The sequence below is a fragment of the Stegostoma tigrinum genome, chromosome 41 (assembly GCF_030684315.1).
Source record: "Stegostoma tigrinum isolate sSteTig4 chromosome 41, sSteTig4.hap1, whole genome shotgun sequence".
NCBI lineage: Eukaryota > Metazoa > Chordata > Chondrichthyes > Orectolobiformes > Stegostomatidae > Stegostoma > Stegostoma tigrinum.
Window position 1 is genome coordinate 11,097,609 of NC_081394.1, and position 14,612 is coordinate 11,112,220.

Genomic DNA, 14,612 nt, shown 5'->3' on the forward strand with positions numbered 1-14,612 from the left:
TGGCCAGAAGTGTGAGGTGTGGTGGTGGAAATTGCAAGACTTGAAAAAACGAGAGCATCTGGGGTGTCTGGGAGTGGAACGCCTCACCATGGGAGCACATGCAGCAGAGGTGGAGGAATTGGGAATAAGGGATCGCATTGGTCCAGGAAGCTGGCTGATCGGAAGTAAAGTCTCAATAGTTGTGGGAGTCTGTGGGCTTGAAAGAGATATCAGTTTCAAGAAAATCAACAGAGATCGAGATAAAAAGCTCCAGGTCGAAGAGAAAGGTACCAGAGGTAGTCCATCTGAACTTGGGGTTGTGGTGAAAGGGGTCAGTAAATTTGATGAACTGTTCGATCTCTGCCTGGGAGCACGTGGCAACAGTGATATGATCATCGATATAATGGAGGAAAAGTTGGGTGGGGGTGGGTAGTGCGAATACAGTTATGGAAGAAGGACTGTTCTGTAAATCCTACTAAGAGGCAGCAACAGCTTGGGCCCATGCAGGTGCACATGGTTGCCCATTTCATCTGCAGGAAGTTGGAGGAGTTGAAGGAGAAGTGGTTAACGGTAAGGACGAGTTTGATTGTTTGGATAGATGTGTCAGTGAAGGGGGACTGGATAGGCCTGGAGGAGAGTAAGAAGCGGAGGCCTTTTCATTAATGTACATGGGGAATGCAAATATATAGGGATTGGAAGTCTGTGGTGAAGACGATGTGTTGGGGTACAAGGAATCAGCAATTCCCACAATCTCTTCTTGGACACTGTTGCCCACCATTCTTCCACTCTCATCACCTGCTCACACCATTACAGAAGTTTTCAATGCAATTGGCGAAGGCTCAACATTTGCCCAGTTCTCACCTCTCTCCTCAGTACCTGAGGCCACAGCTGCATTTCCAAGTCACTCAAGGACTAGTCTGCATTTCATTCAATCAGTTTAGGACAGTCAGGGGTTATTTACATCAGTAATGAAAGTTGCACAATAACTTGGGATCAAAACTTTTTTAAGGGAAGAAATAAAATTGTAATCTTGATCTTGTGTAGTTTTAAAATTGGTCTATCTGCCAACAGAAATTTAACATTTGTCCAAGTCTCTTCTATCCTCCATGCATTTCTGTCTACACTTAGCAACAACCCTCCTGAGTTCTTGGTTATAACCCTGCCCTCTTTTCAATTCACAACACCTCGTCTTCCAGAAAGTCTGTTTCCTTTGCAAGGAGCTGTGGTTCCTCTTCCTGGAAATCTATTTACATTTCTACTTGAACACCTCTATATAAAGCCAAGACCGTGTCCCTGCTTCCACCGAGCATGGTGTCCTCTCTCAAAATTCAATGTTGAGAGCATCCACTCCCACAATCACCGATCAACACGTTGGTCTTAGTGACTGCTTGGAGAAACATCCATTTTATGTCAATCACAGAGATAAAACCTGAATGAAAGTGAAAAGGAGTAAGCCGAAGGGCATTGGGAAAGTTGACATAAATCATGTAGAAATTGACGGATGGTGCATGGCAGTCAATTGTACAATTGCGCCAATTTCAAATAGATAGTACGAGAGAGAGCACAGCTAAGATCGTGTCCGGGATCACAATATGTAGACAAGTGGTTCTTTTGCATTTGATTGAAAGTTGATCATTAAAGACTTGACAACAGCAATCCGGTTAAATATGCATGTTTATTAAGTAAGAATAAAACATGTGGAAACAGAAGTAAAAAAAACATAAACAATCACCTCAATGCACTTTTTCCCTTCTTGGCCCCCTCAATTGATGCCTCCTGGATCTATTCACAATCCAGGGCTGAGTGATCTCCGATATCTTATAACGAAACTCTTCTCATACAGTGTAACAAACAGCACGTAAAGAAAACAAACAGTCTTATTGTGCCAGCTTCTCTATGTACAGAAATGTCTTCAGACCTGATTACAGGTCATGCAGCAATGGATCACCGCCATCAATATCAGCCCATCCTGTACAGACAGAGTGAAGTGAGAAAGTCAGAGCAGAAGGGAATGGGAAGGAATTGAGCCAGAAAGGTTGACAATTTCTGAACCGACAATACACCCTCAGCCACCAAGGAGGAACTCATATTTCTGTGTCAGATTTTCCTCACTATCAATGGAATACATTTGTCCTTTTCAAGGCAGGGAATGACTCGACAAGTTGACCTACCCTCTTTATTGTCCATGTTCATCTCTCAGGCTGACCAGCTGGGCTCCAGAGATGCTATCCATGTAAACTATGTCGCCGCTTTTGGAAATAAATGTCTTCTCATTCTTCGTGGAGCAGTGTGCAAGAAGTGTGACACTGAGATCGATCTCAAGAGAACGTTATTTCATCACGATCGTTGTTGCCTTTGGGCGGTGGGGATTACATTTTTATACCCTGTGCCTGGCTTAAAAATAAATGTTAACTGGCATGAATCTGAGACCAGAGATTCAGACAACAAGAGAGTAGGAAAGACAACTCGTGCTGATTTTGCTCAATGTGTGTTTTGTTGTAATCAACATTTGTAATTGCACTCAGCTCATTTGCCAGTTGCAGCGCAAAAACGAAGTATTGGACAAGGCACTACAAAACAGCAGTGATGTTCCCCACCGGGCTATGGCATTGAAGTTTTGAGAAAAAAATAAAAGAGAATCGGACACTTGTTAAAATAATCTGTTCTTTGTTGTGTTGAAGGCACAAAGTGATGAAGAAACAGATTGTTTGACATTTCAACATAATCTTCTGTAACTCTTCAATTTTAAATTTTCTTCAATCTGATGTTTGTGTGTGGCATGCTCCAATATCTATCAGTTTTATTCACTTCTATTTTTCATCTCTGAATCTTACCAGAATTGACTGATATGGAAGGTTTCTGCATGGTTATCATTGTGCCTATGCTGGTGTACCCTGCAAATTTGCTGTACCTTTATGTCACCATCGGTTGAACCTAATAAACTGTTTGCTTTCTACTGTCTCTGCTGTTGAACAAGATTATCCAGTATATGGGATTGCTGAATATCATCAAGGATTATCGATCTTTGTGTATTGTGGAGGTTAGATGCTGCTTAAATTCCAGTGTTTTAGATGCAGAAGGTTGTGTTCTTCTTCTATTTTGCTCAAGTTGCAGGTGTCCTGTGTCTCATGGTGATTTTCAGCGGCCGTGGTTTCTGACAATGCTTTCAATTTTGAGCATTATTGCTTGAGAATGTTTGAAAATCGCATCAACTGACAGAACATTGACATGTCACTTGGTTTCAAGAATTGTGACCATTCACAAAACCCATGGAACATGGGGATTGTTCCATGCATCACCTACAATTCGTGAGGAATAAAGCATTCTGCAAATTCTCCAAAAGAAAGTGGAAATACACAATTTGTAATCTGCCATTCGTCATGTGAAAATGGAATTCCAATCATTCATGAAACAACGTACCAATGACAATGGTTAAAGAAATTATGATCAGACCATCTCAGAATTCTCCAAGCACACAAGGATCTTATCCTACCCACAATAGTCGATCTATCTGCGTGACAGAAGATCCCCTTTTACGTTTACTCATGTTGGCCAGTAGTTTATAACGAGCTGACCTCTGGGATGGGCGAAAGGTCACAACAATATTCCAATTTTAGCACAGCGTCTATGGATTGTCACCCATCAAATAACTGAGAGAAAAATTATGTCCAGAGACCACAATAAGATGACCAGTACCAGTTTTGCTTTTGAAATGACTTTGAACAGCATAATCTGTTGCACCATTTGAGACCCATGCGTGGCATGCCCTCATTCCTATCAACGACAATGAGGATCAAGCCTTACACCCCACTAAATGGCTACTTTGATGAAAATTTCCTGACATTTTAATGAAGAAGAATTTTGAATTGCCTGTATGTCAAATGTGAAGTAAAATAATAATAATAAAGAAAATCTCGATACTGTCAATTTTTGAACATTTGCGTCATTGGATGACTTGGAATTTTAGAGTAAATAAATAAAGTAGAATGTTCTTCAAATGCTTTCTAAACAATTTCTGTGTCACAACATAGATACAGGTATTTGTGCAACAGCTGAGTAGCTGCAGCATGAAGCCAATGTCTCGCCAATATCGATTCAGCCATACAGCATACCCCAATAACTTCATCCGCTGCCACAATGTAGAAAACAATAACGTTGACCACAGTAGGATAAAATTAGCAGAGATTAAGAAGAGTAAAATTAAGGATCGTCTTCTGTTCTCCATCTCCGCGTCTCTGACATTCCTTACATTGTTTTGAGTGCGAAGTCTCTTGCGGACATTGGATTTCATTAAAATGTGTTTTGCTGTCAATGCATTCAGCAGAAGAATAAGGATAAATGGGATAACTGGGGTAAGTATGTAATGAACATACTCGATGGAGCCCCAGACTAACGACAACTGAACACCTGGCGATGTGTAACAAAACCAGGGTTCTTTTTGAAGCCGATACAAACCTGAAAACATAAAATACCAGAATATATTCTTCAAACCACTCAAAACAGTCATTGAGATGAGAATTACAGACGCTGTTCTCTCAGTGCAGTATTTACTTTTCAGCTTTCTGCAACAAAGCAAGACAAAACGATCAAAGGTGAAAGCGACAGTGAACCAGACAGAACAATCAATTGCTGCATGCAGCAGGACGGCATGGATATTGCACAAAGGGACAGAACGAAGGAAAATAAACTGTCTCTTAAAAACAATTGGAACATGTCTCAACATCAGATCTAGGATAATAACGAGTAAATCTGCCACTGACATGGCCACCAGGTAACAAGTAACCCATCTGGAGAGACCACACTTTCCTTGAGACAGGATGACTATTGTCACAATGTTAACTGTAGAGAAAAGAATAGGAACAAAATTAGACAGCAGCCTGCGAGTAAAATTACCATTTTGACTCAGGTGTATTTCATGGTGTCATAGAATCGAAGAGTTGTACAGCATAGAAGCAGCCAACTTGATTCAAACTTGTCAATGCCAATCAGATATCCAATAAAAATCTAATACCATTTCCAGCATTTTGCCAAAATCCCTCTGAGCCCAACCTATTCACATACCAAATCAGGTGTGTTTCAAATTGTTATACTTGCACCAGCCTCCACCACTTCTTCGACCACTTCCTTCCTGACACATAACAGCCGCTGTGTGACAAAATGTCTCCTATAGTTGTTTTGAAATCTTTACCCTCTCATCTTAAAAATAGGGCCGGCAATTTTGGACTCGCATACCCTGGTAAAATGATATTGACTATTCACCCAAATAATGCCCCTCACGATTTCTCAAACTTCTATAAAATCCCTCCTCAGCCTCTGGCACTAGGGAAAATTGTTTCAGCATATTCCACCTCTCCATAGAGCTCAAACACTTCAACGCTCACAATATCATTTAAAACCCTTTCTGAACTCTTGCAAGGTTCACAATATCTTTCCTGTAGCACAGAGTCCAGAACTGAAAGCAGTATTCCAAAATTGGCCGAAATAATGTCCTATACTGCAGCAGCATTATATTCCAAATTCTATTCTCCATGCGCTGAACAATAAAGGCGAACAAATCTAATACCTTCTCTATCCTGTCTGCTGGCGAATACCATGACAAAGAACTATGATACTGCACTCCAATATCTACTTGTTCAGAAATGCTCCCCAGGACATTCTCATGAAGTATATGAATTAATCAAATGATGGAGTGAAATTTCCCTTACTTAAACAGCAGATATGACAGACAGAGATACATTAGAAATCAATTGCATTACATGACAAAAGCATTGTACAAAATATTTGAGCAAACGTTTCAAGGTTATTCTCCCACCCGTAACTTAATTCCAGGCTTTTAGAAACAGAACAATGTTACCTCCAGTTCTGCCAGGGGATGATATTCATGAAAGACTAATAACACAGATTTCCTTTTCCACAGAAATTGCATGATGTGCAGACAGAACAAGTTAAAGTTTCATGTTTTTAGAATATCCAGCGTTCCGATATTTTGTGCATGTTGTGTGTTAGAATAAATATAAGTATATTTCATGTTTTATCATCAGCATGGAATTGAATCATATGAAAATTGGAACAAAATAATTAATGAAAAAATCTCATAATTATCGACAGCACAACTTTAAATATGCAACCCGCTTGTGGCTGTACTCACTTGAGTAATTGCAAATGTGTACATCCAGAACCTGACAGTGTTTGGAAAGTGGAATGCACTTGGTGGATTTCTGTACTTCCTATTTGTTCGGGTTCACCTTTTTCATAACCACCAAATCCCTACAGAATGGCAAGCTGCAGATTGGCCACGGACTTCAAAGTGGTATTCACATAGTTTTCAACCCGGAAGTGTAACAGGCACACTGAAGCAGCCTTTCAACAACCAGCATCTGGAAATTAGTGATGATGAGTCCTGTACAAGCATTTACCCAGGAGATCTAAGGCAGCCAAGTCCTTCTCTCTGAGGCAATTTATGCTTTCACCTGTTTGAAGCAAAGTGCTTACCTGCAACTTAGTCACTCAACGTGACACTGTGAAATAAATCGTTACAAACAATTCAAATAGTACACTTCAATAAAACTAATGCACTTCGGAATAAAGATAAATAGAATTGACAGCTTACTTTGTCAGTTGCACTTTTCTTACATGAAGCATATTTTCCCTTCAGCTTTTAATTCCTACCTGCTCTTTCGTCTCATTTGAAATACGTTTCACTCAGGCAGAGTTTAATCACCCGTTTGACCAAACGAATGTGAGGCTTGAAGAATCAATGATGATTTCCACGAATAAATAAAAAAAGTGCCTGTAACAAGTGAGTGTTACACTTGAATCAGAGCTTGAGACACAATCACAAGAGTCCTCAGTGCAGATGTTGTGGTACCTTCTGATCAACTTGCTCAGTGGTGTTGCAGTACAACTGTGGACTGAAATGCAGCTCTGCTAGTGCAGAAGAAGGAGCACAACGAACAGCAAGAGTGACTCACTTTTCTGAAAGGTGCATTAAGGATATCCCATTCACCTGGCTTTGCATCAAAACTTTCAGCGATATTTATGAGGCACCTCTGGATCAGGTGTGATTCCAATACAGGACTCTAAATACCAGACTCATAAGTAGAGACGTTCACCAAGCCGTAATAAGAATCCTTCTAAATTAGGTAAAAAAAAATATAGTATATTTTTTCTCAGGAATCTCATTGCACACCTCTGGAGCAGGTGAGACTTGTACTAAAAACTTACAGTCCAGGCAAAGGCACACTACCATTCCACCATGAGGGTCCTAACTTTGCAAAATCCTAAATTAGTTAATGACGGCTGAAGCAACTGTTTCAACGAATTCAGAGAACACTTACAATGCTAACCAGACCACCACCTGTTTTATCAAGCAATAGACGTTTTTGGAAAGTTTGTTGTTGTAAACAGGAACTGAATATGTGTTGAAACTTGACATTTCATTGAGATGTCATTCTGGCTAATCCTTCATGGTGAGGTGCTTTTCAGGTATCCAGGCAATGTCCAGTCTCACAAATGAACTTTAAAATTATCTGAAATAAATAATAGCCAGCATGTGTTCTGAGAATCTGTCATGTTATGCAGTTGGTGTTCAGATATGTCAGCATTGGGGAGGTAACGATTTTTTTTCAGTTTTGAAGCATGAATAGGCTGAAGCCATTAAAAGACCTTCGTGCACATTTAGCATAACTGCAGTGGAATACAGTGAACAGGGTAATCTGTCTGACACATCTTCGTGACAGCACAGTTCCGCCAAACACTTCATCAAGCTCGTGGGGAAGCTCTGCAATTTAGTAGTCATTTGCAATGTAATCGGAAGCTGTGTCAAATCTGAGGCAAACAAAAACAAACAGGATTCAGCCATTTGGGTCTGGCCAGTGTATGATGCCGAAGACAGCAGCACTGAAAAACCTCAGTGCCTTATAGATGAAATAACAGACCTATCAGAATGGTTTTGGCCTTGTGGAATCTAGAATAAGTGAATAGGTTGATGAAGTGCTGATTGCATCCCTGATAAAATGGCTCCTAATGGCAAATTCGATAGCTACAGGCCATAAAGAAATTATAGATACTCTTTTTTTCTCATGAATGTGTGCTTGGCAAATGTGTGAACAGGTGTAAAGTGACTAACAGGAGGAATCAATTTGTCATGTGTAGAAATCTGTCATCTACAATAACATTGTTTTGCATGCAGGACTGCTTAACAAATATCAGACTCAAACGTGGAATCTGAAAGATGCATTCATTAAATGTACAATTTGTTGATGTCAGAGTAAGTGAAAAGTTGGTTCAGGACCTTTAAAGTTTGAGTGCACACGTTATTAAACGGCCAATTCAGTTTTAGCATTCTAAAATAGGAAGATGATGTGTTTTAATCAGGCACATTGTGCGGAAGATGGCACAAAGGCTTAGGCGTAGGAATCGTGGCATTGTCGCGAAAATATAAATTGAAAGACCCAGGGATAGTCTTGGGAATCTGGTTTCGAATCCTGCCACAGCAGATAGATGAATTTAAACTCAATATAAACGTAGAATCAACAGTCAAACGATGACTGCGATTTGATCATCAGAAGAAACCTAAGTGCTTTGGCACTGCCCTTTCGGGAAGAGAACTGCCATCCATACCCGCCATGACTCTCAAACTTACGTTTGAGCAATTTTTGATTAACCTTGAATGCTGGCCAAGCCAAAGACGACCTCATCCCATGAATGATGCTGGTTTAAACAAGGGGAATGACGTCAAAAATTCTAAATCAAAATTGTAACGCCAGCAGTAGGATTAGAAGGTGAACATTCAGAATGTTTTGTCAACAGCTGCAGCAATACTGTTGTCTTTATTTACGCCAAGTGCCTAGCTCTTATCACCAAATATGAAAAAATAAAACATAATATATTTGACTAGTTCCAACAGCAGTCTCACTGGTCGTGGATGTTTGTTTCATTGTGCGACATGGTAATGCTTTACGTGACTTTGCATTTGTACTTTAAGGTGGAAGCAGAGACCCAACATGAAGGAATCAGCTTCACAATTATGGGTAATTTGGTTTGAGTAACTATTGGAAAATAACGCCTAAAAAGCGATTTACTTACTTCAGTTATGTGGATGGCTGTCCTGTATTGCAAAGCTAATGCCCATAGCATGGGTTCATTGTCTGAAGATATTGAGAGGGACTCTTCTTCTCGACCTCTTTCTGAATCTGAGACGTGTCGATACTCAGGCTAAACCATCAGCAGCCCTCCCTCTCTAATGAAGTTGCATCCGACGATGCTGAAGCCTATGGACTTCATTTGACAAAGGCACAGCTCTCTAAAAGCTTGTAATTTCAAATAAACATGATGGACTATAACCTGGTGTGCTGTGATTTTTGAATTTGTCCACCCCATTCCAATACCAACACCTCCATATCATGACTTGATATCTGAGATTGAAAATGTGTAAAGAGTGCAACGATTGGCATTTCAGCAAGGAGGAATAAAGAATACGGCTGATTATTACAGTAGTGGTGCATCTGTATAGAGGTGTATACTTGCACGGTGGAAGAACTGTAGCCTACGCTGAAAGAAAAAATGGCAAACAATTATTTACAACCTAATTGATTGGAAAACGTTGCAAGAGTGATGAAACTGAAGAACAATGCAAGTCCAAATCTGTGACCTGAAAAGCGAGCATCTTGTTCTGAGTTTTAGAGGTTGTATGTCAAAGGTACTGGAAATGATACTCACCTATTACCTTTCATCTTCCACTGGCACATCAACAAACAAAAAAAAAATGTACATCAGCCAATTTCCAGTATGAATTTCAAGAAACTGAAATTAGCCATGGATTTCTTGTATTATTCACAGGCACAAAAATGCTCCAGTGCTGCCAATGATTACTGTTTGGTGTGTTGTTCTCAATCTTGCCCATTTTATCAGTGTTTTTTAAACATAATTTCTTCTCATCAAGGAGACTTTGCCCTCACATAATATGGCCCCTTCGGACCATTGCATTCTGACTAGATAGGATGCAAACTGCTAATGCTACTACTGCCACGAAATTGGGATTCCTGAAATGCTGACAAAACTCACTTGAGAGCATCAGCCTCTCGTAAATAAGAAAAGGACTGGTTAGTTGAGGTCCTCGAGCCCACTCCAGCAGTCAGTCAGGCGAAAAGCTGATGGCCTACTCCTCTTCTCCAATTTCCTGTTTTATATTTTCCAGGAATCCTAGATCTCTCCACACATCTACTTCAGCCCTTAATTATACACACAATCTCCCGCCACTCCGGACCACATCTATGGCTGTCTGTGGGAAGGAGTTCCATTATCAAGGGACCTGTCATCATTCTTCTCCCTGTAATGGAAGAGCTCAGGATGTTTTCCCCATTTGGTTTATCGGTCTCCATCGATATCGGATACATCAAAGAACAGTACATGAGAAATGGATGGCGTGTTTTTGGCTTGGAAAGAAATGAAAATCTGATGTATATCAAGTAAAATAAATTTTAACTTTATAGCCAATTATATTGCAGTCATGAAACAGCGGCGAGGTTACTTCTTGTGTTTGCTGGAAAGAAATATTTCAATGAAAATTTCCTGCCTGACTGGGATTCGCTTCCCATTATGCTCTTGTGTTACATAAATGAATTGCAATCTTTCTACAATTTATATAGCGTGGAAACAGGACCTTCAGCACAATAAATCCACACGGAGTTGTAGAGCAACCAACCTGGACCCATTCTTATAATATACCAAATTTACAAACCCCTGAACACTGCAGAAAATTTAGCATGGCCAATTCAATCTCCCCTGCACATCTTTGGACTGAAGGAAGTAACCAGAGCACCGAGAAGAAACCTCTACAAACAGAGGGAGGGTGTGCAGTCTCCACACAGGCAGTCATCTGAGGCTGGGATCGAACTCAGTTCCGAAGGCTGTGAGGCAAAAGTGTTAACCAGTGTGCTACCATGCTGCAATTTAATTGGGAAGCCAGCTGAATAGTTGAGAGACAGTATGCTTGAGCTCTTGTCTTTGCAATAGTACACCCTCTACTACGTTGCTAACGAAGCAGCACTTTAAACTATTGTGCACGTGTCAGAAAAAAAAACAAACAAACAAACAAAAAAACTGGGAATACTGGCGATGTGAAACAAAAAACACATGCATTTCTGGAGAAACAGGACAAGTCAGACAGCCCTGTGAAGAGAGAAGGAGAGTTCCAGCAATCTCATCTGGTTCCGAATCCAATGTCTGAAAAAGAGTAGCATTCTGATACAAGTTGAAAAGATTGGATACCAAATGAAAAGCACTTTATAGGGAACCGATACTTACATGTAACATGCCATCCTCTACAGCTACAAGTACAAACGAGAAATGTTCAACAAATCGTCAAATTCTGGCAAATACTGGAAGTAAGTGAGATGATCCACAAATTTCTTTTGTTATTCATACTCACAAAAAGTTTCATCTGCTATTTGTGTTTACTTTCGGCATGTTTGTTCATAATTTACCCTGTTTCCAGCATCACATCTTAATCTAATGCTTCTCAACCGTGAGAGGGTGCACTCACTTATTCCGAGAAATTGGGAATACTATGTTCCCACTTAATGAGACTTTATCTATTAACTCTGCTGTTCCGATTTAAGCAGGATTCCCACAACACAGTCACATATCCTTTAACACCACACGACAACAGGATATAAGAAGAGGACGAGTTTGTTGGATCTCTGGATACTGGTCTACAAGATAATGAGAGGCATAGAAGGTGTACAAGATAAAGAGTGGCTCAGATCGAGTTGATAGCCAGAGACTATTCCCCAGGGCAGAAATGGCTAGCACGAGGGGTCATAGTTTTAAGCTGGTTGGAGGAAAGTATAGAGGGGATGTCAGAGGCGGGTTCTTTGCACAGAGAGCTGTGAGAGCATGGAATGTGCTGCCAGCAGCAGTTGTGGAAGCAAGGTCATTGGGGACATTTAAGAGGCTGCTGGACATGCATATGGTCACAGAAATTTGAGGGTGCATACATGACGATCAATGGTCGGCACAACATCGGGGGCTGAAGGGCCTGTTCTGTGCTGTACTGTTCTATGTTCTATGTTCTACGGCCCATCATTCAGCAGGATGATAGCTGATCCCATACTTCTCGTATCCAAATTTTCAGTCCTTTTCAGAGACACTCCTGCTGACAAAACATCTGTCTCCCTCAGCCTTAAACATATAGCGAACTCTTGCCACCCCATATTGCATCTGTGGCATTCTGTGGCAAGGAGTTCCAAAATGAAGGGGCTTCTCATCCTACTTCTCCCTGTTGAGGAACCACTCAGCGTGTTTCCCCCATTTGGTACAGATGGCGTCCATTGACATTGGATGTATCAAGGAATCATAAAGTAGAAATAGCTGGACAACTCTTGTCTTGGAGTTAAAGATTGTGACGCATATAATTTAAAAATAAATTTTAACTTGAACAGGCAATTATATTTCACTCTTCAACCAATGGAGAATTGTCATTTAGCGTTGAATGTGATAAATAACACGGTGAATATCTCCTTTCTGAATCGAAATTGCCTCTGACACTGAATCTGGCTTAAACAAAGATCTAGTAATAAAACTGGAAAGTCGGCCGAACGGTTAAGAACCAGTGTGCTTGCCCTCCGTATTTGCCACACTTCAGTCTCTGTTCATTTAATAACTGCACAACACTTTATCGACTCTTGCCAAGCGTCAGTAAATCAAAGAACTGCGAATGTTGGGGATCTGAGACAAAAAAAAACCAAAACAATAAAAGGAAAACATACATCTCTGGAGAAACAAAACCAGTCTAGCAACTTCTGCAGAGAGAGAAACAGAGTTACTGTTTTGTGAACAATGGCTCCAGAAGTGTTGTGTGCATGAACGTGAATCACACAAATCACATCAATGTGAACAGGATCATTGTGTTATTTTCAGAAAAGAGCCAAAGTAATTTTGTGAATCGAAATTTGATAGTTTAAAGAATGTTATATGTGTAAGGTGGGTTAAAATGAAATGTTCTGATGAGTGGAAGTTTGTGAAGGCTTCTAGATGGAAGGGTGCACAAGGCGGGTGCAAAAATCAGAGAGCATTTAACACAAAACGATGCAACACAGGGAAAGGCCCTTTGGGCCAAGATGTCATGTTGCTCATGGCACAAAACTAAACTTATCCCTTCTTCCTGTCATTCACCCATATCCCTCAATTACTTGTTCTCATATAAAAGTCCCTGAAATGCTCCGACACAACTGGCAGCCCGTTCCAGAGTCCCCTTACAGTCTGTGTGAAAAAAAAGCTTTCCCCATATCCCGGTTGAATTACCCCTTCCCAGCTCATGCCCTTCTGATCAGACTTTTCAACTCTATGAAGATAGATTCTGCTTGTGGCATAGCATTTGTTTTTGCAGCAGATGTGCTGGGCCTGAGCTGGAAAAAAATTGTTGGTGACAGGGGATTGATAAGCGAGAGAATTCAGCAAATCATTTCAATACCAAAGTCCATCCAAAGTCATCAAATGTTTCTTTAATGTTCAACTTTTGGAAAGACGGAAGGATATTGTTTTTGCAAATAACTGAAGACAAATGCTGTTAATTTTCAATATGAAATTGCACGCTAATAACATAGGTAAGAATGACATAGAATTTATCTAGGTAGACACAGAAACTCACCAGCGAGACCAAGAATTGCGAGGATGGGGTAGTAAATTGCTTGAATAACCCGAAGCACATATTTGATCCGAAATTTTAAAGCCAAATCATCGTAGCTTGTTGAAAGATGATAAAGTGCCGCGCTGAAAGTTCTGTTCAGTGTTGCAACATGCCAATCAGTTTTATTCGGATTCTGATTATCTTCTGTCACAGCCCAATCGATTGCTTTCAGTGGCTGACTCATGTTTCTAAAATCCCACTCTATCTTCAGTCTCTGATGCATTGATGTGATATTGAAATCAAAATTGCATCTCTCCCAACACCATTGATTCAACGTATTTTTGGGTGCAACATTTCCAATGGCTATTAGTTATGTACTGAAGGGTGACATTTATGAATAACAAAACAGGAAAACCTCCAGGGACGCAATTAGTCAGCATCAATTACAGTCAGTAAGTAAATAATTTCATATCGCACCTTTCAAGCACACACTGCTTGGTACACACACACACACACACACACACACACACACACACACACACACACACACACACACACACACACACACACACACACACACACACACGCGCGCAAAAACACAAAAGATGGAGCCCATTTGTGTTTTGCGTAAGTGGTTAATGCACAGACTATCAGAAATAGCAATAGCCTTAAGCAAAATTTTGCAGTGCACTTTTAATTTTACAGTACTAGTAGATACACAACTGCCTCCAAACGTTACCCAGTGTTCAGAAAATGAAATTGATAAACAGACAAATTGCAAATCAATGTGCGGAAAATTAAGACCGTGCGACCTTCACAGAATAAGATACAAAATATTTCATTGAATGAACGTTAACATATATGTTAAAACCAGCATGCACTTTTATTTCAAATTTATGTAGTTTCTTTTTCATTTCATGATGGAGCGCAAAGTAGCGAGGGTGACGTTCAATATAAAGTTCTGAATGTCACTTTTAAAATTCATTTTTAGAACGTGGGCATC

General features: G+C 40.2%; 1 protein-coding gene across 1 annotated transcript; it reads right to left on the reverse strand.

The window, feature by feature from the left end:
* Positions 1–1,682: 1,682 nt before the first annotated feature.
* LOC125448558 (probable G-protein coupled receptor 139) lies at positions 1,683–13,953 on the reverse strand. The gene is made up of 2 exons (XM_048523942.2): positions 13,631–13,953; positions 1,683–4,818 (listed from the first exon to the last, which is right to left on the reverse strand). Exons 1-2 carry the CDS (start codon positions 13,890–13,892, stop codon positions 3,923–3,925), a joined length of 1,158 nt encoding a protein of 385 aa, XP_048379899.2. The 5' UTR covers positions 13,893–13,953; the 3' UTR covers positions 1,683–3,922.
* Positions 13,954–14,612: the final 659 nt, after the last annotated feature.